Here is a 26,880-nt window from a genome sequence, read left to right as displayed (position 1 = left end):
TTCTTCTGACAGAGAGAGCTATTGCAAAACATGAAGTCCGAGAAATTGAACAACGTCATACAGTAGATGGCTCTCGATCAGATGTAGTTCCAGATGAAGATGAAAATGTGGTGATCATTTATAATCGAGTACCTAAAACTGCAAGCACATCTTTTACAAACATTGCTTATGATCTTTGTGCACGGAACAAGTACCATGTTCTTCATATCAACACAACCAAAAATAATCCTGTTATGTCTCTACAAGATCAGGTAAGTTATGTTGATCAAGATCTATTTTAATTTTACAATTGCCCCTCAACTTTCGTAGAGGTTAGGGAAGCACTATCCTTCCCACCCTGCATAGTAGGGGAAAAGCAAATACAGGTCTGCTAATTTATTTTTAAATTGAGTGAATACTTTTCTGTGCCTCTATAGGTCCTCTAACATGACCAACAAAATAAAACCCATCCTATACTGTTGTCTCTCCACATTTGTGATTTTTTGCAGATGTGTCCCTGACACTTAAAAAAAACGTATGTTCTTTCTAGGCATCTCTAGGTCCTCCAGTGTGACTCTGTAGTCAACCTCTGCTGCATCTTGATAGTAGAATTATTCCGGAGAATGTACAGATGCCTAGAGTCCTCTTTAGGTATCTGTAGGTCCTCTTGTATGACTCTGTGGTTAACATCCGGTAGAAGTTTTTCCTTTATGATTGTCTGTTGCCATCCTTCATCTCTTCTCTTCCTGAAGTCTGCCACCAAAAGTGATTTAATTATCTTTGCATGCCTCTTTAAACACCCTCTTCTTGCCTTTTTTTCCTATCGATGTCATATTTCCATGCAGGGGACATGCAGTTTTTGCATTTTATACAATATACAATATCTCTTGGTACAAAGCAGATATTTACTACTGGCTTCTGTCTCTGTCCTGCTGAATCACCGTTGATTGAGAGAGGCCCTACTGAGACAAGTGCTCTGCCCAGACGGAACTCTCTGCATTTGTGTGATTTGTTTAATATATCTCTCTCACACTCTGAATCACCAAGGGCAATCACTTTGGTCTCCAGCAATTATTTGGAGTGTGGTTTGCCTGCTTACCTTACTGGTACTAGGCTTAGAGACACGATGAAGCCATACATTGTTAAATACAAGACTACCGTGTACTGTAGCCCATCTACCAAGAATTCGGTAATTGTTAACTCATTTCATTCTGTATCTATAAAGCATATTTCTCCCAGTTTTGCTTAGCCTGTATAGGCCTGGGCTGTCTGGTTGTTTTTCTTTGATACTTAGAAAAATGTTGAAACTCCCAACTGCCAAGAAAACTGAAATCTTTATACCATTCATTTCCTACTTTTCCTTTGCAGGATTTCTTGTTCTCCATCAAAGTACATTTGATCTCTCTTTCAATTCTGCAGAGCTCATCTAAGCTTAAAATATAAACAGCTTAAAAATACCAGAAGTTCAAAAATAGCTTTTCAGTTATTTTTCTAACAGGATTGGGGGAAAATACATATGTAGAAACCTGTTTATATTTTTGGTCGTTCTGAGTTAAAAATTCCAGATATTATCTTCAATTTGGGAATGCAAAATAACTCTCTCTCTCTCAAATAGATATGAGTAAATGGGAGTAGTAAGTCATGGCAACAATATTCACAAGTCTAAACATGGCCTTTAATATTAATTGTATTGATTACTAATGATTATATTCTATTAGCCTCTTTAACAAAAAGGTCTTGTTCATCAAAAACAGCAGTACCAACTTAAGTGTTACTCATAGCCTTGATGTCCAATACTATAACAGACAAAAATGCTGATACTAAAAGAAAAAACAAATGATTCCCCCAACTAATATATTTAGGATTATGGCTTGAGGAGATGTGAAGACACAGTTTTTCCTGAATAAATTGGAGAAAATTGTAGAGTGAACACCTTCCTTAGACCTCTCTTTCTCTGCATATGAGCCACTTGGTGAATGAGTAAGGAAATTTGGAAGTTAAGGCAGAACATTCTCTTAAAATTAAGCACTAGTATTTGCAGTCTTCATATTTACAGTGTGATTGCATTTGGGTTTCATGCTGTTTGCGCCTGCTGTACTTGATTTTCAGTCAAATACAATTAATAGATTGGCTGGATTTTTGACATGTGAGAACCTGTGACTTAAACACTGGACTTGCTTCTCCATGTAAGCTAGATTGTCATCTTTGAGATATTTCCTGGTCATTATTGTGCGTTCATCTTCCATTTTTCAGCATTATAATTATCTTTCACAAATTCCCATTCAATAAAAATGTAGCAATCCTTCCTTGTTAATTCATACAGTATTTAAGGCACATTCAAAGCCTTGTAGGTGTTAAGATTTATAGTTGAATTCTAAACAATTTGAGGATCAAATCTGATGTACTTATATTGACTCTCTACTGAATAAGCCTTTCCTGATGTATATGTAAGGCAGACTAAAAGGTTGTCTCGCTTCATAAAAACAGATTAGAACTGGTGAAAAATTCACAGGAGGACTGAAATATGCAGGGCTGGGTTTAAGTAAAGTTTCTTTTCTGGAAGCTGTTACCTGGCATCAAGTCATTGTATGCACTGTCTTAACATGTTACAAATTGAAAATGAAATACAATCACCTTCCGTATAGGCAGGCTAGCCATCCATATTGAAGCATCCATGGATGTCCACACCCATGTCAGCAATGCACATGCACACAGCCACACTGACGATGCAGCCAAGAGCACATCAGTGTCCATTGATGCTAATGGGACTTGAAGTCCTGTGTTTTTTGGTATCAGCAGGGAGTCTGATACAGAGGGCTGAGAGTATATCAATGGCGTACTGTGGTTTACATTTTGATTCCAGCCACTATGCCACAGTAAATCAGTTGATCATTGTTGTTACAAGATATATTTTGCTTCCTATTTAACTGGTAAATTTCTGCCTCTTTTGAACAATATAACTGGAACTTGCAAACAAAAAACAAAAAAACAAAACAACCATGTTCAGGTTGCTGTCTTCATTCCATCTCTTCCCAGCTGGTTTTCCATGTCTCTTAATAGTCAATATGCTTAAGTTGTCATTGGACTGAGGTTTTGTTTTGCCCTCTTTGGTTTATTCAGACTTGTTCATCTTTTTCATACTCTTCCAAATCTCACTATGACTCTAAATAGGCTGATACCACCAATTTTGGGTGTTGTATGAAGTTGGGCCTGTTATGTAGTGGATGGCACATACCACTTTACCATTTGAAGGAGCAATATCAACTTCCTATAATTAAAATACTATTCATATTAAGCCAACTTGCCTTTGCAAGTAAGATCCCATGCATCAATAGAATATTGGTCAGAGTACTCTCTTTCACAAAAATGCAAGATTCTGCGTATGCCAAATGCTCAATGTTCACTTTGGTTAATAGCTAAAGCCATCTTGTCAGCAGCAAAAAAGCAATAACTGACTTTTGACTTCAAAGTAACTCCTACAGTTGATTCCTTCCTGTTTTTTTATTGTTGTTTTCTTGTTTGTGTTGTATGCATAATTGAACCTAGGAAGCTTATTTATATTTATATGTATAAAGCCATCTTACACAGTGAGTCCTTGGTATCTGCTGATATTTGGTTCCAGCCTCCCTACCCCACCCTCTGTTGATACCAAAATCAGTGGATGCTGAATTCCCATTAAATACAATGGTGCAGTAAAATGGTATAAAATGGCAAAATCAAGGTTTCCTTTTTGGAATTTACATATTTTAAAAATACTTTGAAGCCATAGATGGTTGACTCCATGGACAAGGAATCCATGGATACAGAGGGGTTCCTGTATACTGTACACTAGAATTAGAACTCTGTATTAATTTGAATACAGTGGTCCCTTCTTATACATGGGGGAACCATTCCAGACCCCCCCATGTATCAAAAAAAAACCCCATTGATTCTAATGGCGGCGTGCACACGCCATTTTGTCTCCCCAGGCTTGCCGTCTGCATGAGCTCAAGTCTGTGGATGGCGCAGGCGGACTGTATAGGGTTCCTTAGTTGTCTGTTGAACAGCACAACCAGAAATTTGCTTTAAATGAAAAGGTCATATGTCTTTTATATGTGCCACTCACACCCTCTCACTCTACAAAAAAGGCATAAAAACAGGCAGTTGCTCCTCCAAAGCATGCACAGGGTGTAGTTGACCATGTAAGGGCTTCCCTCCCAGGTCTGTTTCATGCCCTAAATTGCCTTCTTTCAAAAGAATAAATAACCTTTCTGCTGCTTCCAGCTTTGTAAAAAGGGGAGGTTGTATCCTGCTGAAGTCCAGGGCTTTATTAAAAACTGAGACAGGTTTATTAGTTGGCATCTAATAAAATTTAATGAACATGCTTTTGGATTCACCACTTGGTTCAATGTTTAATGCCTTATGATTTTTAAGGTTCAAACCTTCTATTTGCGATACACTTTCTTAGCATCATTTACATTTATCTGTTCTCTGAGACCCAGTCTTTATGTAGCCTAAACAGTATCTTGCATGCAGAAGAAGGGAGGTATCAGCAGACCTGGAAATGTCAGCATTTGCTGAACAACACTAAAAGCAGCCTAGTAAAGATCAAGCATACTCAGTAGTTTCACAATCTTGACTGGCTGCAGGAGATGCAGCTGAGGGTCTAAAAGCCTAAACCTGAACTCTCTGTACTGCAACATCTTGTTACAGTTGTCAGGCCTGTTTCCACGGAATGTAATAAATAAGTTTTTCTGGCATCTTAAAGAGTTCATGGCTTGGACTGGAATGGGCAGCCACAGAAGATCAGTGGCCCCGTTATTTTACCTCAGGCCTGACCAGAGGCAACAGCAATAATTATGGCCTTCAGTCCTGCAGATTTAGTGAAGGAATCACTGACTGATGACTTTAGCCAAATGGACTGGTTTTTTTCAGCCCTGCAGATGCAATAAATAGGGTTGCCATAAGTCAGGACCTCCAAACCGGGACAAATGTAGGACAACATTTTCAAATGTAGGACACATTTTTTTTTTTTTGAAAAAATGGAGGACACACGAAAAAATTTGATGATTTTTTTAAAATGTTAATATAAATGTATGTTTCTTAGACATGATCAAAATGGAGGAGGACAAGCCTAGACCGAGGACGCAGGCTCCTCTGAGGGGCTTGTGTGCTCGGCCCAGGCCTGTCCTCCGAGGCCACGGAGGACAAGCCTAGACCGAGGACACAGGCTCCTCAGAGAGGCTTGTGTGCTCGGCCCAGGCCTATCCTCTGAAGCCACTCTCCTCTTCCCGGACCTCCCCTTTCCTCCAAAGGGCTCTTTGGAGCTCTTTGAAGGGAAGGGAAGGGAAGGGAGGCAGGAAAGGAGAGGAGAGACCTGGGCACTAGACCAGTCCTGCTCTTCCCAGACCTCCCCTTTCCTCCAAAGGGCTCTTTTTGGAGCCCTTTGAAGGGAAAGAAGGGAGCAGGGAAGGCGAGGACTTGGCGACTGCAGAGGACAGCCCCAGGCCTCTCTTTGGCGGCTTCATTTTCCTCAGGCCAAAGGGAGCCTGCAGAAAATGCAGCCGCCGAGGAGAAGCCTGACCCAAGCAGGGAAGGTAAGTAGGGAACTAGGGAGGGAAGGAGGGAGGGAAGAGGCAAGGCAAGGGACTTTTGTCCCCAATCCGACGTCCCATGCTTCTTCACCGAGACTCTACTGTACACAGAAAGTGCACTTTGGGGGGGGGGGGAACCTTTGAAAATGGGCACCCACCACCACCTCCTCCTCCTTTTTCCCCTTCCTCCTCGCCATGCACTAAGAAAGGGCGCTTTCCCCTCCCCCTGGCTGGCCCAGAGTCTCTCTCCTCCTCCTCCTCCAAGGGTCCACCTCCTCCTTGAGGCTGGCCAATGGCAGAGTGGGGCTGGAAACAGCTCCGCCCCAGCTGCTCTGCCATTGGCCAGCCAGTCTCAAGGGGACGAGTGTTCCCTTTAGGCGCGATGGCTGCTGGCCGGGGCCCAAACCCGGGATTTAGAGTGAACCGGACCGTGACCGTGCCAGTACCCCCAAAACCATTACAATCACAGGCGCAGCCGGGTTATGGCATCCCTAGCAATAAAGGATGTTCATAAGGCCCACTTTATTGGATTTTGCGAGGATTATGTTCAGTGGGAATAGACTAATATAGACCTCTAGATGTTTCTGGATTACAATTCCCAGTATCTCTCAACATTGAATGTGCTAGCTAGGGTTAGTGGGTTGCAGTTTGACAGCAGCTGGAGGGATAGCAATTGCATACTTCAATTCAAGTAATCCGCAAAGGGCTGTTTGGCCGTTCAAGCCAGTGATGAAATGCTGTATTAGTGTGAACCATCATTAAACATAATGTCAAAAAGTCACCATTACAGATATTTCAGCTAAATTGAGTTTGCCTGTTCACGGAGTTGCATCTCTCAGTAATAGTTTCTTTCATTTCATTGCAAATACCTGATTTTGTGCATGGAGTAAATTGGTTAAATACAACATTTTTCTTCTTTTTCTTCCAGGTACGATTTGTGAAGAACGTAACTTCCTGGAAAGAGATGAAACCAGGATTCTATCATGGACATATATCTTTCCTGGATTTTGCAAAGTGAGCTATTTCACAGTTTGTTGTGAAACAATGGATATATATTTAAAAACTTCTTTGTCATTCATCTGTTCATAGATCAAGTATAACACTGGCTCAGTTTAGTTTTTGCTGACCTCTTATGGTCAAGATTAGAAATTACACTGCATGAAATTCTGAACATGTATTTTGCCCTGCTTTAGTTTATTTCCCCTTTATGCTACAGAGCAGTCTTGATGAACAGTTGACCAGAGAAACTGATCTTTGTTTTTGTCTTGATGGTTACAATCCTTTATGTAGTTAAAGAATCTTTGAATTTTTAAATATTTTCCAAATGGTTTTAAACTGTTGATACCACCAACTATGGTAAGTTGGTGTTAAGTTAGGAGAACAGTGTTGTAATATCGAGCATGTTGTCTTTTTTAAAAAAAATACACTCCACTACAGTATGACTGGCACTGTAATCTTAATATTTTAGCCTGTTAGATTTGTACTTAGTAGTAACTCTTATTTCCACATGCCAAATACATAGAGGGAGAACCTTTCTTAAGGGTTAATTGTTATCTTTTACACTGGTCCAGTGTTGACAAGCTTCCTCCTTCTTGGAAAATATGTGCTTATATTGTATGGTATAGATCAGAAAAAGCAGAGAAAAATGGTTCTTTAAGTGCCACTTTGTGTGGATTAGCCAGTATGGCTCTTACACTCTGATGAGGTATTGAGAGGGTTAAAATTAGGTTTTAACTGAAATTGTTTTTATTAATCCATATATGAATAGGATCTTCCTGAATGTCTAGTTTAAACAGAAGTTTTGGAAGTCACTAGCGAAGACTTCAGAACCTATTTAGTACACTGTGTCAATCTAGGCATCTAGGACGTTCTAAACTAGAAGCTTCCAGTTCATTGCGTTCAGTGGGTGTGCACCCATGCAGCTGCGCATGAGTTTCACCCGCCATTAAGGACAACACGATGCAAGGTCCCATGTTTTTCCTTACCCACATAAGGGTGTGTGTGTGTGTGTGTGTGTGTGTGTCCAAAGTGGATCCCCATGGATATGAAAAATGGACTGTACGTTTCAGAGAGGGACAGGAGCTCCTTATTTTTACCTGGAGTCTTATTTGCTGCATCTGTTGTGATAAACAAGGGGGAAAGTAGGACATCAGAAGATCTGAATCTTGTTTAAAGAACTTTCTTACACTTGCATCATAATATTGGGGAAGAAGTGCTGAAAGCTACAGCAGCAGGTGAACCATTTCGATATGAAACTTACACACAAAGAAATAGTTGCCAAACTTGAATCTCAAAAAAGAAACCTAAACATAAAATTATCTTGCTTTTTTCAAATTCAGAAGTGTAAAACGTTGTATGAATAAATTCTTGTGTTGAATATAAAATGAAATAATAACCTCGTGAACCACTAGGTTAGTGTTTCTCCATCCTATACATTATTCATAGGATAATGGTTAAAACATTCTGTAGGTGCTGCAACTTTTCAGTCTAAAATTGTTTTGCCTCAAAAAAGGCAGCTAAGCAATTTCACAAATTTCATTCATATGTATATTTTCCTCCAGGGCCACATTATCCTGTTTTTTGTTTGTTACCCTTTCACCTAAATGATTTATTCTATCACCACCCCTGCAACTTCTTTCTTTCTTATATTTATGGTTTTTCATTATTACAGTAATATAAAATGCTATGTTTGCTTTTGGCATTAGACAAGAATAACTTGTGCTCTTGCATTCTTGAAGCTGAATGTTGTAGTTTTTCAGCAAAGATTCTTAATCTTTTGGCATAATGCTTTGATTTAGTGTGAATATATATTCTTATACACACAGAGACTGTGTTAACATGTTTTGGATTCCAGTTCCCAACATCCCAAACCAGCCTGCCCAGCAATGAGGAATTCTGAGAGATGTAGTAAAAGATTGCCAGTTTAGGGAAAGCAGATTTAGAGTAGACTATGTCGTCGTCATCATCATCATCATCATCATCATCATCATCATCATCATTGATTATCTTAGAGAAGTCCTTAGATGAATCCAAATATAAGCAAGGAATTTTTACACTATACAATTATAGTGCCATGACCGTCATTTTAACTAATGCATCAACACCCTGTGGAATCCTGGGATTTTTAATTTGGTGAGGCACCAGAACTCTGACTGAGAATTCTGAATTCAGTTTCCTAAATTACAAATCCAGGATTCCAGAGGATGTTGCTATGGCAGTTAAAGTGGATTCAAAGCATTATAGCTGTGTAATGTGAAATTGTCTCTAGTTGCATAGAGAGAGCATATTTTGCTAAATGTATGTCGAGAAATGTAAAGGAACAACTTGGCCTACTCTGGCTAGGGGCTGTGATAGAAACTTATCATCTAAATCCACCATGGATGAGAAGAGGTGAGGTATAGTTTGTTGCATAATAGGCTATAAGAGTTGCCTCCTTTCTCTCTGAAGGCAGCACCTGTGCCTTCCCTATGCTTGGGGAAACAGGAGGAGTTGGCTCCCTTTTTCATTGTAATGTTAAACCTTATGATTATATGTGGTCACATTTATACTTTACCTCTCCCAAATTGAGGCTGTTTCCAGTACAGCAAAACAAAAAATAACTGTGAAACTAAACAAGATCAGTCATTAAATGCAATGGAATTGGGAGCAGCAGTAACACAGGACCTTAATTGTTGGACACCCAATTACAAATAGATTAAAGAAGGCGCGTTATAAACGGCCATTTAGTATGCGCTCCGCGCGTCCTAGGGTTACGAAGGGGCGTGCTAGGGTTAGGAAGGGTCTCACCTTCCTAACCAGCCCTGCTCCTAGGACGCACTGAGCGTGTACTAAATGGCGGCCCCCATCCACATGGGGGACTCCATTTTGACGTCTCGGACACACAGCATCCGGACGTGGTGCAGCGGAAGTGATGCCGTGAGTGCGCGCCTCGCGGCACCACTTCCAGGGGCCAAAAAGGAGCGCCATTTCGGCGCTCCTTTTTAGCTGCTCCGGGAAGCCTTGCGGTCTGGCCGCTGGGGCTTCTCGGCGTAGCTAATGGCGGCGGCAGCAGACCACCCACTTTAGGGCAGTCTGTAACACGCCGAAGGGATGGTAATCCAGCTTTCCCTGCAGTTGTTGTGCTACTACATGTTTGATTATTTTCCCTGAAAGGTAAAGATTTGAGACTGCTGTAAGGCTTGCTAAAGAGCCCCATCTGAAGATTTTTCATTTTATTTCATTTTTATTTTTACTGCTCTCAAAGCAAGACACTGACCTCTAAGCATTACTAAGCAGAGAAACTAACTTCTTCTTTGTGGTCTCTGAATCACACAAATGGGTTATCCTGCACAGATCAGATTCGGAAACTTTCTAGAGCTCTTACAAGCATTTTGGTGGTAGCCCTGCCCATTCTCCAACTGCCTTAATGGCTCTCTTCCCACCTAACTCGCAGTTCCTTTTTGCCTGTTGCAGCCGCAGCGTCTGAGGAGCACTTTAGAGTTTCTTTTTTCCTGTCAGACTTCTCCACTTGACCGGATCATTCTTGCATTTTGGTGGTTATTTCTTCATTCTTCATTTGTACTTTGAGAGGAACACTGGGATTTCTAGTAAAATACTGGAGTTAAATGGCTGTTTGCCTTGCCTTTTGTGCTTGGCATAGGCTGGTTGTGATACTGAGGTGAGGTTAACAGCTATACTGTATGAGCAAAGCCTATCTGATGTTTTTTGGCCAATTGGGAAATGGTCTAACCTGATGGTTCATCGGCTTCTTGTTCTCTGCCCTATCTCACTCTTCTTCAGTTCCCATGGACTTGTTGGACCGATTGGCCCTCAGGCAGTCTTACATGGCACCTATTCCTACACTAACTAAGAAGCATCATGTAGTAGCTAAACTGGCATTGCCATTGGCTGCAGACCATCGTAACACTCCTGTTGGAGTAGATTGTTAAGGTCCCATCATTGGTACAATTTCTTCACTCTGAAAAGAAGAAACCAGTTAAAGTTGGGCCCTCAGTATCGAGGGTTTGGTACTATCTCTCGCTTCATATGGATGACTCCAAGGACATGGTTGCTTCCTCCGTATTGAGGGCCAGTACCATCTCTGGAACCAAGGCCTCTTTATCCCAAGGCCTTTCTGTACCAGAAGCCTCTCTGGATCTGAGGCTTCTCTGACTCCGAGGCCTCTCAAGGCCTCTCTGTACCTCTCTGAGGATGTGATTATTCCCTCTGTACCGAGAACCAGTCAGTGCTGTCACTCACTCTAGACAGTTGAATTGAGGACATGGTTGCTCCCTCCATACCAAGGGGCATACCATTACACACTTGGTGCAGACATTACTGGGGTCATTATATCCCCTCTATGCTGAGGTTCGGTACCATCGCTTGCTCTGTACGGACTACTCTAAGGATGTACTTGCTCCCTCCACGCCGAGGGGCTGCACTGTCATTCTCTTGATACAGATGTATCAGAGGAAGTGGCTATTCCCTCTACTGAGAACTGATACCATCTTTAGTTCTATATAAATGAAACTGAGGAGGTTGCTACTCCATCCATATGGCTCTGTATGGGATATACAAGTCCTAAGAGACTTCTGATCGCTCTATGTTTGATCCCTTATGCCAAAGGTTGCTTATTGTAACCAACCTCTTGCTCCATACAGAATCACCATGGCTGATTGCTCCCTCAAATCCGAGGGCTACTTATTTGATATTTTCTGCATGAACAGATAACAATTTCACTCCTCTACTGGGGACCTAATTTTGGTACTATTTCTTTCCCATCAGAAAGGAGGGATATAACCCATTGGTCTCTAACTAATATGAGCCCATCATCTATATATTTACACCCAATGTAAGTACAATCCTGTGCTCCTTACAGAGGAACCATAGCAGTTCAGTATTTCCATGTGGAGGACTACTCATTCAGTAATTTCCCTGTTAGCCATACATAATCATCCATCTGTACCAGAGATGGATAGTTGATTATATTTTCCATTTCTCCCAAAAGCAACACAGCTGGTTAATTCCTTACTACTGAGGACCACCCTTTGGTGCTATCCCTCACTCTATATGGAGGCAATGTAAAAAAAAAAATTCAGATACTCCTTATATAGAGATGTTTGGCGACTTTTCCTTTAGTCTCATATAATATCTCAGTACTATATGTCTATTATTAACAGAGTTTTCTTGGTCCTTGAGAGGTACTTTGGAGGTACCGATGGTGACATCTCTGTCACACAGTGTTATTATGATGAGGTGGCTGTGTTTTTTCTGGTCATCACATGCATCATTAATATGGCTCTATGCATTTTCTGCACCTTTCCTATGCTGCTTCAGGTTCCTTCCCGAAATAGGAAGTTTGTGCTCTTCTGAGTCACTATGCCCTGACATGACACTTGCACAGGGGTATCCAGGAGCTCCCACTATGTTGGGATTTTGGTTTGCTTTGCATTTTGAGTTGCCTTTCTCTTGTGTTGTTCACGGCAATGTGGGGTCCTGTTACAATTTTCTCCATGCAAATAGACTGTTCTCTTTGTTTGGTGGTTCAGCTTGCTGCTAGCCTTTTGAGAACACCATAGAAGGGCAGGACAAATGTCCCTTACATATTTCGACACAGTTCATGTGTTCCTTTGAAATATAGGTATGTGACTGATTTTATATATGAGCATTCTCAAGCCATGATTGCTTAGTTCATGGATAATTAATCCATGAATACTGGGGTTTGCAGCTCTGGTTGTATGGTTTCTAAAGTTCTTATGCTCATGCTGGCCGACTACTTGCTGGATACTTGGGTCGATTCAGAGTCAGCTGCTCTACAGATATCAGGACTTCACTGTTTATTGCCACGAATCCCTCTTCTGCTGGCCTCATTCAAAGGGTATTGTATTGAGGATGGAGCACTCTTGTTTCTGCTGCTCCTGAGGATAATGCACAGTGCAGTGGATTCATGTTGCACTAAAAGATATTCTACCTAAACATTAGGAGGAACTTCCTGACAGCAAAAGTTGTTCGGCAGTGCAGCACACTCTCACAGTGTGGTGGACTCTCTTTCTTTAGAGGTCTTCCAGCTGAGGATGTACAGCCTTCTGTCAAGATTGTTTTGATGTTGTATTTCTACAAGGCACAGAATTGGACTTGGTATCTCTTCAGGTTTCTTCCAACTTTATGATTCTATAACTCTTGATTCTGTGATTCATTCATGATTTCGTTGGCACTATACCAGTCTTGGTATACTGTTTGCTTACCCTATCAAATCTTAAGTACAGCCCTCTTTGGGGAAAACTCTTCATTGTGCATTCCTCTATATCATGCTTTGACCCTCTAGCTAGCTCTTGTCATGAAGGAGTCTTAACACCCCTTTTTGGGCATGGTTAGTATTCCAGACACGGGATGGGCCACTGCTATACATGTTCCTGCAATTTTTCAGCAAGGTGCTTATTTTCATGCTGGCCGTCCTGGAACATTACGCTTTTTAAGTGCAACATGTCCTATTTGTCACACGAGTTCTATCTCATACTCTTCTCACTGTTCCTCTCTTGTCGCCAGTGTATTGACTGCACTTTGATGGCACTGAGTGAGGTACTATTTCCTCTTCTCCAATGACCAGGTGATTGAGTTATGCCTCTTGAGCATAATTTCAGAATTTCTTACTGAAGGTCTTCTCCAGATCCACGCTGTTTAGAGTCACTGTGGATGGGATGTATTGTCGAACCCTTCAACTAATCACATCTGTTGTGTGGAGAATCTCTCTCTGGTTTTCTCTGCTGGTCACACTTTTGAGCTCAGATTTTGTTCGCCTCATTCTGTATGTTAATAAGGACATTTAGTCCTTAAAGTACTTTTGGGTTTTGTAGGATCTGTCTGTTGATGCCACCATATCTTATATACTGATTTCATGTAGCTTTATTGTGTGACTGTCCCTGTCCTACATTAAACATCTCTTTATAGCTGTACCTTCACTTTTCTGAGAGCTTGGCAAACCCTTTTTGATTGTTGAAACCATGAGTTGCACATTTTTACATTGCTGCAAGTTTCTTAACCTTTCAAGTTGTAGTGCATTTTTCATATTGGACCAAGAAGCTTTTGTACACAATACCTTCTTGTGTTTTCAGTACTTTCCTACTAGTTTAATAAGCATTTCCAGTCGATAGTTTCTTCTGCTTTCACATCCAGTACTTGCTGGATAGCTTTGTGTTGGAGGTCACTGTTGCCAACAAAACTGTAATGCTATACGTTTTTGTCAGGAGTCTGACATCTGCTTGTCTAGGCCTTAGGTTTATTTTTATTGATGGTCTTGTTTTCTGCCCATGTCAGGCAAGATATTTCTCTTCCAATTTTCTTTAACTGTTTGGATATTCTAGGGCATTCCCAACCAGAGTTATTTCTTGTTTCACTCATATACAGAGTAGGCATGGCCAATACCTCCAAAGTGTCTCTTTTGCTGGGGTTAAGCAACTATCTGTGCAACATACAAGTTAGCAGGCAGACCTGTTTTTCTGAATGTGTGAATAGCTCTTGAGCTAGAGTGGTTGTTGTTGTTCCAACTACAACTCTGTATTCAATTTCTCTGCTGGACTTCTGCAGAGTCGCCACATGGTTGAGACTGTTCATTCTTGTGTCTCAGTGTTCTTTGGCTCAGGTTCACGAACAGTGATTCTGTTTGGGAGCAATATGCCCTAATGTGTGGCATGACACCCCCTCCTCCTACAGGTTGCTAGTCTAGAGGCAAGGAACGATGAGGGGAGGATGGGCAGGTTTGTGTGATTTGCAGAGACCACGAAGAAGAAGGGCAGGTTGTTTACTTGTAACTGTAGTTCTTTGAGTGGTCATCTGTGAATTCACACAAACCCGTCCATCCTCCCCTCGTCGTGCCTTGCTTCTCCTTAGCTCCTGGGCTGATGCTTTGGCACCCATGGAACTGAGGGTTTAGGCAGAAAGAGAGCCAATAAGGCAGTTGGAGAGTGGGCAGGGCTACTGCCAAACTGCTTGTAATAGCTCTAGAAAGGTTCGGTATTAAATTCAATACAGTCTTCCAAAATTTCTAATCTAGTGCATTGAGCTAATATTTAATTAATTTTCCAGCTACCAATTTGCACCAGACTTACCAATAATTTCTGTGAAGCAGTCAAGACATTAGAAAAGCAAAAGGACATTTGAGCAACTCCTTTATCCTCATCCTTTTCCCCATCTGGCCATTGTGGTTGGACCAGCTGCATTATCTTATTTCTTACAAAGCATAGTTTTGAAAGCCTGCATCTGTTAGAAGCAGAAGTACCAGACAAGACTTCAGCTGATAATATTAAGTAGTCAAAATAAACTGTATGGATGCATGTAAATATTAAACATAAATCTCATGCACTGAAATGGAATGTACTAGGATAAGGTTTGGTGATTGGTCTTTGAAAAAAATATCAAAAGCATATATATTGTAAGACCTTTGAAATATAAAACGCATTGTCTACTTCTCATTGTTCCACCAACTGCATGGTAAACTGGAAACATCTTTTGAAACAAACTTGACCCCAGATCCACTTTTATATCATGCAGGAAATGCTTTGATTTGTCAACTGGATTATCTTTTCTGTTTCAGATTTGGTGTTAAAAAGAAACCAATATACATCAATGTCATAAGAGATCCTATAGAACGGCTGGTTTCTTATTACTACTTCCTGCGCTTTGGTGATGATTACAGGCCTGGACTTCGAAGGCGAAAGCAAGGGGATAAAAAAGTAAAAGTATATCTTTGGGTCTTTGTTTACTGTTTAGTCTTACTATAGATAATATAAAAGATTTTTTTTAAATGAAATTTTCAAAAGCAGATTTTGCTAGCACGGTGAAATCAAACAAAATGTATCCTTCCACTCATAGGAGGAAGCTTTTGTGAAAGCAAAAAAAAATCCTTCTGTAGAAAAGTCTGCTTGTGTGTTTGTGTGTAGGGAACAGGAATTGAGAGCTTGCTTTTTACAAGGTTTTCTTTGTATGTGATCGTTCCTGGGCATGGGTGCAATGTTCTGAGGCAGTTGTGAATACCTAATGCCTTCCACAGAACATTGCTGCAGTAATTGCTTTTTGATCACCAGCAGTAGTGCATGCCAAATGCCACACTGCACAGCTTTCTCTCTTTGCATGACCATTGTAAGGTCCACACAAGTGGGAGTCAACACCAGCAAGGTTGACACATGCAGGCACATTTGTGAAAATAGGCCTCTTTGTAATATATTGTGAAGTAATGTACTTGTATCCCAAGTTAATTCAAGAGCATAACCACATTAAGAAGTTCAAGATGAAAATGGATCATTCACCCTTGAGTTTTTGTGTTTGTTCCAGACCTTTGATGAATGTGTAGCAGCTGGAGGCTCAGATTGTGCCCCTGAGAAACTCTGGCTTCAAATTCCATTCTTCTGTGGCCACAGCTCTGAATGTTGGTAAGAATATGAAGCTGGCTTAAATTGCAGATCATATGTATTAGTAATGTGAATTTTAACAAACCAGAAGGTATAGCAGAACTCGAGTTTTTTGAGGAAAAAATATTGCACCTTAACAAGAGTATTTTGTAGTTCTACAAGAAAACTGTTTTACATGCTGCAGAGGAACACAGCCATTTCCAAACTAAGCCATAGATTTCCTTTCAAAACTGTTGTATTAATGACTGGGTAATTTGGATAAAAGGTTGGTGTAAGGTATACCTCCCCATCCCCTGACACAGATTGTTATGCATAATATAAACAGGAAAAAAATCAAAAGGCCAAAGCTGTAGCCACTCTTATTTTTAGCTAAGGAAACAGAATTTATAGCAGTTACTATGGATGGACATTTGTGTCCACCACAGCTGAAGCATTTTCTGGACATTCTCAGGAAATTGAAGCTTAGAATTTGAGTTGTCATATGCAGAAGTTCAGATCAAATTGTTACACTCCTGACAGCAGGAGGAAAAAAGCGTGAGATGCTTTTTTTATTATTAAAATAATACCGTCAGTAACATATTGTGTTTGAAGGCCACTTCAGGAATGACAAATTCCCTGCACTATGTTTCTGTGTTAGAAACAAATGGATGATTGTTCTTGATAGAAAGCATGAGCAAGTGCTTATAAAATATGTAATATATAAATGTTTAAATGTTCCAGAAGTCTGAAATTCTTCTTCTTCTTTCTCCTTTCAGTCTTGCTCAAATGCAAATATTACTTACATATTACTGAAGATCTGTGCAAGGTTGAAATGTATCTTTTTCTGTTTTTATGCTATGTCTAAGATACTGTTGAAAACTTAGGTACAACGGCGAAACTTTCCTCATTGAATTGTTTCACAAGAGACTTGAAAAAGGCATTAGTGCTATCAAGACATTAGAAATCAGAACCATAAATCTTTTGACATCTAACCTAGGCAATGAAGAGAGCAAAAAGTGGGAAATAGGGGGGAAAGGAAAGGAAATTAAAAATGTGTGTGGCTGAAACTTTGTTTTCTTGCCTGTGCAAAGATAACAGCCAAGCCATTCTTTTAGCCTGGTGTGAGAATATCTAAATGAAGGGAACCAAAATTCTTGGCAGACATCAAAACCTTCCTGTAATTACTTTTTATCGTTTTAGGAATGTGGGAAGCAGATGGGCTTTGGAACAAGCCAAATACAACTTGATTAATGAATATTTCCTAGTGGGAGTTACTGAAGAGCTTGAAGACTTTATTATGTTGCTGGAGGCAGCTTTGCCCCGTTTTTTCAGGGGTGCTACAGAATTATATCGCACAGGTATTTAACTATACACTAGGTCAACCTTAGTCTTTTTAAATCTTTATTCTTTAGGATTAAGGAGTCAGATTGTGGCACTCCAGAAGTTTTTAAACTATCATCCCTCACTATTAACTATACTGGCTTCTTAGGAGTTACAATCTAACAAAATCTACAGAACTACAAGTTGCCTACTCTTGCATGAATAAGCTTCTTTTCTAAGAAACGGGGGGGGGGGGGGGCGTTCAAAGATACTCCCCCAAAAGATACATGAAATTGCATTGACTGTTTCATCTTTTGGTACTTGGCATGTGCATGTGTTCTTTGTTTTTCTCTTTGTATATAACCGAAAAACAAAACAGTTCTGTCATGACCTTGTTGGGCTCCAAATACCAGTCAGATTCACCAGAGCCTTGAAAGCTGTTTTTAAAATAACTAGTTAGTTAGAGTTCAAACCCATTTTAGTTAGTTACTGTCACAGTTACATTTGTCAAAGTAATTGCTGTTCCTCATTAATAACTACTTACTTTTGTTACAAAAATAATTATTTTGAAAAGGTAGAATAGTTACTTTTAAAAATTCTGACTGCACCAAACCATTGTTGTGATGGTACAAAACACAGACCCTTCCTATCCACCTTTTTGTCATCTCATTACCCAGAACAGAGGGAGAAGCATAGTATAAACCGGCCTTTGAAACGTATTGCTTCTCTACGATATTTAAAAATAACTGAAACATGCCAATTAACATAGTAAATGAATCAAGTTATCCCTTGTTAAATTACAATCAGAGCATAATATAGTTATACTGTCATTATTAGAAAGGGGAATGAAGTTAAAATAATTCACTATTTGTAGCTAGTTATTCCCAAGTTTTATTTCTGAGGTGGATATGTAGTCTTTCAGTGAACAAATAGTTCTGTGTGTTGCTGGATGGAAGGATATCAGTAAGCCAAATCCAACTCTTTCAAATAATTTTTGGATCAGATATGATTTATCTACCAAACCTTCTGACTATCAAACACATGGTTGAATGATCAGTGATAGGTGCTACCTTTGCCCATGTTTGACAAATCAGGAGATAGCCCTGCCTTAGTAAATGCACTTACTCTGATGAGTAGCTGGATTCTCAGTATATTTGTATGGGCTGTTGGATCAGTATTCAAGATAAAGCAGGTATGGCAGTGGAAGTACTTCCTGTCTGGATTCTTTTTCTCAGTTGCTAGAGACTGCTGGAACTTTAAGAAGCCCTTCGATAGAGGAAGAGTATATACAATATAAGTTTATATTGTAAGCTTATTGTTAATGGTATATGCTTACAATAAATGGCTGGGATGTCATACTTCTTCCCATGCTGTGAATTCTGTAAAACAAATTGTCCAATTGTTATGTGGTCTGTGTTTTTATTAACTTTATTATCAATAGTACTGAATTTCTAAATAGGCATTAATCATGATTGAAACAGATACCTTAAATGAATGTGATGAGGAAATGCAGTTCCCTATGCAAACACTTCCTCTTTATGGTTTCAGTAATTAAGCCCTTTAAGCAGTGGGAGGAATGTGCACTGTGAGAGTTCACTAATGCTAATGCATTTATACTTACTGCTGGGCTTCCAGTCTCTCCATCCCAAAGGCTTAATAAATCCTGGCCCAAGTTATGTCACTTTATGTACCCATTTGGAATTCTGCTGACTAAAGAGTACATACAAACTTTTTAGTCTGTGTTGTGTACTTTGAGGAATATTCAGGATGTAAATCAAAGTGAAATTAAGACTGTATATTTTGCTTTTAGGCAAGAAGTCTCATCTTAGGAAGACAACAGAGAAAAAACTCCCCACAAAAGAAACCATTGCAAAGCTGCAGCAATCTGAAATATGGAAAATGGAGAATGAGTTCTATGAATTTGCACTGGAGCAATTTCAGTTTGTCAGAGCACATGCAGTTCGGGAAAAAGATGGAGAATTATATATTCTGGCACAAAACTTTTTTTATGAAAAGATCTATCCTAAGTCGAACTAAGAACAATGCATCTTTTCAGGTTAAGGGACTAAACCTTGTGGCCACATCCTTATTCTCAGCACCAACTCCTCTAAGTTGCTGATAAATCAGCTGAGACACTTCATTCTTGAGCGCAATAGAATGTACTATGGATTGCTCAAAGAAGATAGCTACTGTCTAGATAATGGTGATAATTCAAAAGTATAAGCTTCAGTTTGTTTTAATATTCACACAGGAGGTTACTACTCTACATTTGAAGACGCCTACCCATAATTACAGAAGCTAACCATATAGCAAGTATAGCTGAAACTGTAAGGATGAAAACTTTCCTTTATGTGCTCTTTGATTCACAAGACAGCTTATTTTACCTAACCTGGGAAGAGAAGGTTTTGGTTCCCTAGCCTCAGAGTGGAGATTTGGGTTGTACACACATATGAATAATGTTAATAACTGGCTGAAATTTGTGCTTTGTTCTTGTACATTCATATCATATAACATTCACTGGAATGTTTAATCATGTTCTGCTAAGAAATGCTGCAGCTGGAGGTGCCCATATTTGTAAATCCGGGTTTTCATTTTGAGAGTCTAGAACTGATGATCAGTGTATTTAAAAATTCAGATTCCATAGTGATATTGTCAAAAGGCCAGAAATGAAGGCAATTTTTCATTAAAATATCCTCTGAACTTCCAACTGATGTTGGGAAAACTCTCTATAAGAAGCTGGCTTTTGCCTGCACATAAATATAAAACAAATAGTGAATTCTGTATCATTGTTCCATTGATTCTTTGTATTTTAAATAACTACTGGTGAATCCATATTATGACTCAAATAGTGAGCTGTGGTATGGTTAGGGTTTTCCTACTTAGATACTTTTACCTGTAGAATATTTTTACTAAGGTGCTTTATAATGTGTTTTAAAGCATTGCATTTGCAAAACGAGTGAAATGCTGTAAATAATGCACATTTTATGTATTTGGACCAAAAGGTTACAAGTAATAGTTTAAAGTGGTTTTGCACCCATTTTATTGTATGTGAAGTAAAGGCATCCCATCTGCTGTTACAATTCCAGTTTTGAGTTAACCCTTGGACATTGCTGAAATGCACTTCACAGACCTCAACAACTTTAAATACACAGTGTGCTTGTCCGGGAGCCCCCTTTTCAGAAATCTGCATCCTTTTATCATGCTTTAAAGGAAAAGGAAAACGGAAGCATGTGGCCTGGCCAAGAGAGATACAGAGAAATTGACGTCAGCGTGTTCATAGAACTGCCTTTTGTTAAGTTCAGTGAACTTGCATTTGTCACGGTTAGCACCTTATCGTACTTATATACATGAGGTTGTTTCGCACCTGGTTAGGTAATGGGATAGAACAAAATCTATGAAAAATTCTAGAATACTTAAAATTCTCTATCTGTAAATTTTTGTTTTTTTAAAAAAATATATAGTGTTAAAGTTCGAAGCATTTTCCCCTCATTTCATTAAATTTAGGCTTTGAGCTTCACATTTTGTAGAGCATTAGAAGTGCAGTGTAGACGTATTGATAAGGAAACCTTACCAAATCATTTGTCTGCTAAACAAACACAAAGAGGTTAACTGTCTATAAACTGAATGTTTTTATGCCAAAAACATGATCCTATTGTAAAAGGGTAATGAGACTGTTAAGTAAAGCTTTTAATTTTGCTGTACTCTTTATTTTGCCATCCTCTGAGAGATTTAAAAATAGTACTGCTTTCCTAAGCAGGTTTTTTTTCTTTTCAGTTAGCAACCATTGCTTATAGATTTTGTTCTTTTGCTTTATTACTTTGAGCCAGCATGTTTTGTAGCCATTTTGCTCCAGATGAATGAGTACAGGAAAATGAAATAAACTTTTATTGGACCAACTGGCTACTTAACTTATACCAGGCTCATGAACCAGTGTGTTCAACTTCAGGTGTTGCTCAGAGCACAGCTAAAATCTTGATGGTCTAGGCTAATGGTTATGCAGTGAGTCTGTTGAATCTGTTCGTATTCTGAACGGGTGAGAGTTTGAGATTGTACCTCAAAAATGAGAGGGCGTATAGCATGATGTGAGTTCTTGCTAACATGTAGATTCCAGCATTATTGTGCAAATGATTTCCAAAGCTTCCACCTGGATCTTCTGAGATACTGCCATGCTACAGAATTCATGAGGTGGTTTGACTGCTCATTCTAGCAAAATCTCCACTATGTGGACATGCCCTCAAAGTGAGTGTGTATAAATTAATTACATGTTAGATATATCACTTTGGTCATTCAGGTTTATGTTACATACTCAGGCCACAATCATGTGCACACTTACCTAGGACTGAAGCCTTTTGAACCAAATAGGCTTTACTCCCATGTAAATATCCATAAGATTGCATTGGCAATATAATAAAGTAGACAGAAAGTGGAAAATTAGAAAGGCACTTTCATATTTCCAAAGTGCTTGTTTTAAGCACATGCTGTTTATGCTTTAGCTTAGTTGTAAGTCATGAATGAAATTTCTTGGGTTATATTCAGCTGGACGAGATAATATTACCAAGTACCATCACTGTCAGTCAGAGTTAAAGTATCTGTTGATAGTTTGGCTCTTCCAATTACCTGTTTGGAAAATTGCAGAACTGTGAAAAGAGCCTGCAAAAATGATAGCAACAGAAATGGAAAAAGCAAAGAGTCTTGTGGCACCTTAAAGACTAATGTATGTATTATGGTATAAGCTTTTGTGGGTGAAAGGACACTTCATGAGGTGCATAAAGTGATACTTTAGTTAGAAATTAGGCAAAAATTAGAAGTGTTTAATGGCACTGTGATAAAAGACGAATAATATTTTGAGAGCAATCATCCATTGCATTCTCTTTCTAAATAATCTGTACTTTATTCTCTGACATTCTTTGCATGAAGCATTTGCAAACTACTTTTAAAGAGAGCACTCATAAAAGCGTTAAAATTTTAAAAAGTGAAGTACAGGTGTTTAAACAGTTAAAATACACTTGCAAGTTTATAGAAGTAACTGAAAATGTGACTTACATTATCTGTTCATGTCAACAGTATTGAAAGATGTTTAGGAAGGTGTTATTTAACTAAGGCTATCTTGTGCTCTTATTATACATTTGCTTTGCAAATGCAAAAAATAGTTTTAAAGTCCTTAATACTGTAATTGTAAAGAACATTGTCATTGGACATAGCAACAAGTTGCAATTGAAGAGAGTTCTGGTTTATAGAGAACAAACCAGCAAACTGGTGGGTGCAAACTAATTGTGATCCTGCTCTTAGGATGTGCTTGTTTATTATGAAGCTATATCACTTGTGTCTCCTTAACAATCCAGAGATTTGTGTTTGTTGTATAGTTAATTCTCAGGCTTGGCAGGAAGAAAACAGACCAGGGATCTGGCTCCCTGATGGATTGACAGGTCACAATAAACAAACAGTAGGAATGATCAGGCAGGATGTGCCAGTGTGCTGCTCATTCTTGATAAGCTGTTATTTCACATGGCGCCCAGGTTTATGCTGTTTGAATGTGGCCATTATCTGAATCTCATTACAGAGAGAGAGGCTGGTCAGGCTGTAGGTCTTTAGGATACTACTCCATTTCTTTATATCCACATAGCTGGAAACTACTCTGGTCTTTGCTATTTTGTTTACTTATTTTTTGTTCCCTACAGTTTCAATCTCTACTATTCCAGAATATCTCAAGTACAGTTCATCTTTCACCCAAGCTTTTTTCTGCTATTCTAGGGCAGGGTGGGGGACAAATCTTCTCCTGCAGATGAAGGTAGGTAGGTAGAGTTTTGTTTCCAAACTAAGGATATAGTAGGTTTGTTGCTTGGTGTTTCTCTTCTAAAAGTCTCTTGTAGCCGAAAGGATTTTCTTGCTTTTAAAACTTGTAGAAGTTAAAGAATTAAGAAAAACCACATTCCTTTTAAATATTAGTACAGTAAGCAATGTCACATATCCAAAATTTTCCTTCTTCCAAAAGTAGGATACCTGTAATACATCCAAAAAAGCATGGGTAGGTAATTTGAAAATGTTGAAAACATGAGTATTTGGAATGTATTTCTCTTACATATAACACCTAAGAAATTGGCTGCTGTGCAAACTTAAGTGTGAGCAGGGTGCTCTGCTGGCACACAGGATTGATTTAGTTACAGTACCAAACTATGTGTTGTGTCCCAGACATATAGGCAAGCACTATAGTTTGTGTGGTTTCTCTCTACCTCCCTTTTCCCCAATAATCCCTGAATGCTGTCCCAAATAGTGGCTTCAAACCACATCCCAAATGAAACCAGCTTTGTGTTGTATCCGAAATGAAAGGCTGTGAGATGAAAAGATTGTCAAGATATTATTTTATAAAGTAGTTTGTAAATCAACTCCAATCTGTGGTTTTATATCCTAGATTGTTGGTCACTTGAAAATAATGTGTGTTTAGTGCTGGATCAGATACCATGACAAAACATCATTTGGTGATATATCCTAACTTTTTCAGACAGTTGTTTGCATTCACATAATTGCAGAATGCAAGTCTGCTCAGAGGACTGCTTGTAATTTCAGGAGTCCTCCAAAGTGCATCCTGTAAAACACAATTGACCGCTATAAAATAAATCTCCCTTCTCCTGTGCAGAAAAAGAAATATTCTCTGTACAGATGAAGGGCTGTAGAAGTGCGGTAGATCTTGTCCACTGATTCAAAACCATGAATATATACTTCTAAATATACCTATTTAGGAATGGGTGGACAAGGAGATCCAATGTTGAGAAAATTAATGTGCAAAATCTGCTAAATAGGTTCATAAGTAGTAATCTCTACTTTTCATACAAGTCCAATAGTGTATACTGGGCTGTCATGAAAAAAATTGTCCCTTTAGGTCTTGGCAACAGGGGGCACTGTTTCACCAGCTGTAAACCTGTATTAAATTTGCATTGAATAACAGGTATTCGTGAAAAATGAAGTGCCCAGTCTGTTGATAATTAGTTTGTATGATTAATCTTACTGAAATTTTTTAATGCTTACATTGAAAAGTGCAGTTAATAAGAACATTTGATAAGGCTTAAGGAAGGGTGGGCAAGCACTACCCACAGCCTAAATTCAAAAGCCTTCTGAAAATGATCTGGTTGGACCTCTGGCAGGAGCAATCTGCCTAACATGTGTTGCATTGAGAAGATGAGGGAGGAAGATATGAGAAAGGAAAGAGTCCAAGAGAAAATGGGGAAGAATGTGACTGATAATAGTTTGGCTCTGGCCCCATCAACTGCCAGCTTCAGTCCCACCACTCCTGGCATGTGGGGCCTGACCCACATGCCCCAACCTCAAGTGAGTTCAGCCTTTGACAGAAAAGAGGTTCACCAATTTTGGGGATTAAAGAAATTCTTAGGTTTGCTGAGGCAAGGATATGGTACTGTATCTTCTCTAATATTTTTAATTGTCCTGCAAATCCAAGTATACAGATGGTTTATCTACCTGTCAAGATTTCTTAATACAGTATTCTTCATATAATAAGTATTATTACTGATATAAATGCCCCTCTCCCTGTCTGTGATGGCAGCACTATTCATAAGAAAGCGGACACACCATTGGGCACATGGCTTCATTGAAATAATGAGAAGCTTACGTTTGCAAGTGCACTCAGTGTGGTTGTGAAATTGGGATATAAGTATGGAAACTGTATGTTGCTGAACTGCTCTATATGTGTATTAGTCTATATTTCAGAGGAAGGAACTGGCAAAACCACCTCTGAGTATTCCTTGTCTAAAAAACCTCTATGAAATTTATGGGGTTGCCATAAATCAACAGGTGATTTGAAGGCATGCACATGTGCGTGCGCACACACACAAGTCCAAAAGTTAAACTGTTAAGTTATTGTTAAGTGGTTCCAGCATTCTGTTGTGTGTATATATCCCAAATGTGATCATAGTTCAGTCTTGAGATCATTTAAAAATGGTTAAATTTCACTGACTTTAGATCTTTTGTTCCAGAAATCATATTCTGCAGTTATAAAAAAAAGTATTTTTGAAAACTAGACAATATTTGTTGCATATTCTGATTACTGTTATCTTTTTGGAAACACTAAACATGTAGAACTTTGTCCAGATAATGGTTGGTTTCTGATCTAAACTGGGATTGATACAGAAAATGTCAGCATTTTTACAACATATTCTTGTACATTGTGTTCATTATACATGGAGTTGTTCAAATCTTGTATATTCATTCAGCCTTGAGTTCTTAAATTATTTGAAATGGGAGCTAAAAAGTATGATCACTTCTGATGTAATAGGGAAAGTTGTCCCTTTAGACATTTTGCATATCTTAGTATGAGCAACTGCCTCTTCCTTCCCACTGTAAACATTTGTCTCTGTATAAAATCCTAGCTCCATGCACTTGGGAGTAAATCCCCACTAATTTCATTGTGTTTTGCTACCAAGTAATACTACATGGGGATAGAACTGGAGTGAAAGTCAAGGTACACCTTCCTTTTAAAAACAACAACAACAACAACAACGTCATTGAGAGATACTGTATCTGTTCTATACAAAGATACATGCACGATGCCTAAGCTGTACTACTGAGAGAGCATTCTAAAAAGGTTCTATCATGTGCACTGCCAATTTAGCTCTTAAAAGTGGAGTGTTTTGTGACTACTAGAGATCAGACCAGAAGAGAGAGTAATCGATGATCAGTTGCCAGGATATCTCCTATTTTAAGCCCATGTAGCTATGTGACCTTCTGTGGCACCTATTTATAAGTTGAAGTCCTTGTTGTGAAGATTTTTGTAGCAGGTTTTCTTTTAAGAAATCTGTTTAGATGCTTGTATTTCTCTCGTGCTTAAATTCTGGAAAACAAAGCTGTAGCTTCTCTAATAGAGCGTTACAGAAGCAGCATCGAATGTAATTTTGAGAACATGGATTGTGCCTCATTATTTTTTAAATACACACAGCTAAATAGTGCCTTTCTCCCTCACAATCCATGTTAGAGAAGATGCTCACTCCTTTCTGTTTTCCTTTCTCTTCACATACAGATTCAGTTGTGCAATACTCTCCCAAATTTAAAACCATTTTTGTCACATCTGTCTGTGATAATTGCTTCATTCCCCCCTCCCTTACTTTGCTGAGAGCTTTCTGTTGTTGAAGTGTTTCAGTTGATTACCTGATGCAAATGATACATAAAATAAAATACCCAACGGGAATAGGGGAGAATGGTCTGATGTCTTTTTTTGAAATATATATATATATAAAATAAAAATCTATCTGGTAAATAGCAAAATGGCTTTTCAGGTTTTCAGTACTTGTTATGAAAATGCAGACGGTAGAGATAAAAAATAGAAATATTGCAGAAACTTTTTGTACCATACTTTCATAAACATCATTTGTGTTGATGTGCGTAGAATTAGGATATGACTTTCCATTCTTTGCAAGGATAACTTTGACAAGAAATGTAGAAGGATATAGAAGAATCTCTTAGAGTAGGAAAGCTGTATTAATTGTGAAGGTAGGTGGATGAATGTGGAGATATAGTTATGGTTGATAATAGAGTTACAGACTCCTGAAATGGGAACCAGTTTAAGGTAAGCAGGTGAGGGAATCAAATCAAAGTGGTTTGGCAGAAATCAAGACATTAAGTATAATTGCATAAGAATTGTT

General features: G+C 38.9%; 1 protein-coding gene across 1 annotated transcript in view; it reads left to right on the top strand.

Moving 5' to 3' along the window:
• The window catches only part of LOC149283430 (heparan sulfate 2-O-sulfotransferase 1), a 104,295-nt gene extending 83,977 nt beyond the window's left edge, over positions 1-20,318 (top strand). Inside the window, exons 2-7 of the mRNA XM_089497592.1 lie at positions 13-251; positions 6,481-6,566; positions 15,121-15,259; positions 15,858-15,955; positions 17,114-17,271; positions 19,044-20,318. Of these exons, the coding sequence (XP_089353718.1) occupies positions 13-251; positions 6,481-6,566; positions 15,121-15,259; positions 15,858-15,955; positions 17,114-17,271; positions 19,044-19,270 (947 nt within the window). The 3' untranslated portion in view covers positions 19,271-20,318. The remainder of the gene's footprint in view (positions 1-12; positions 252-6,480; positions 6,567-15,120; positions 15,260-15,857; positions 15,956-17,113; positions 17,272-19,043) is intronic.
• Positions 20,319-26,880: the final 6,562 nt, after the last annotated feature.

Source organism: Sceloporus occidentalis, unplaced genomic scaffold (assembly GCF_023333645.1).
Source record: "Sceloporus occidentalis isolate IW3139 unplaced genomic scaffold, rSceOcc1.0.p SCAF_104, whole genome shotgun sequence".
NCBI classification, from domain to species: domain Eukaryota; kingdom Metazoa; phylum Chordata; class Lepidosauria; order Squamata; family Phrynosomatidae; genus Sceloporus; species Sceloporus occidentalis.
This window is presented reverse-complemented; position numbering and strand designations above follow the sequence as displayed.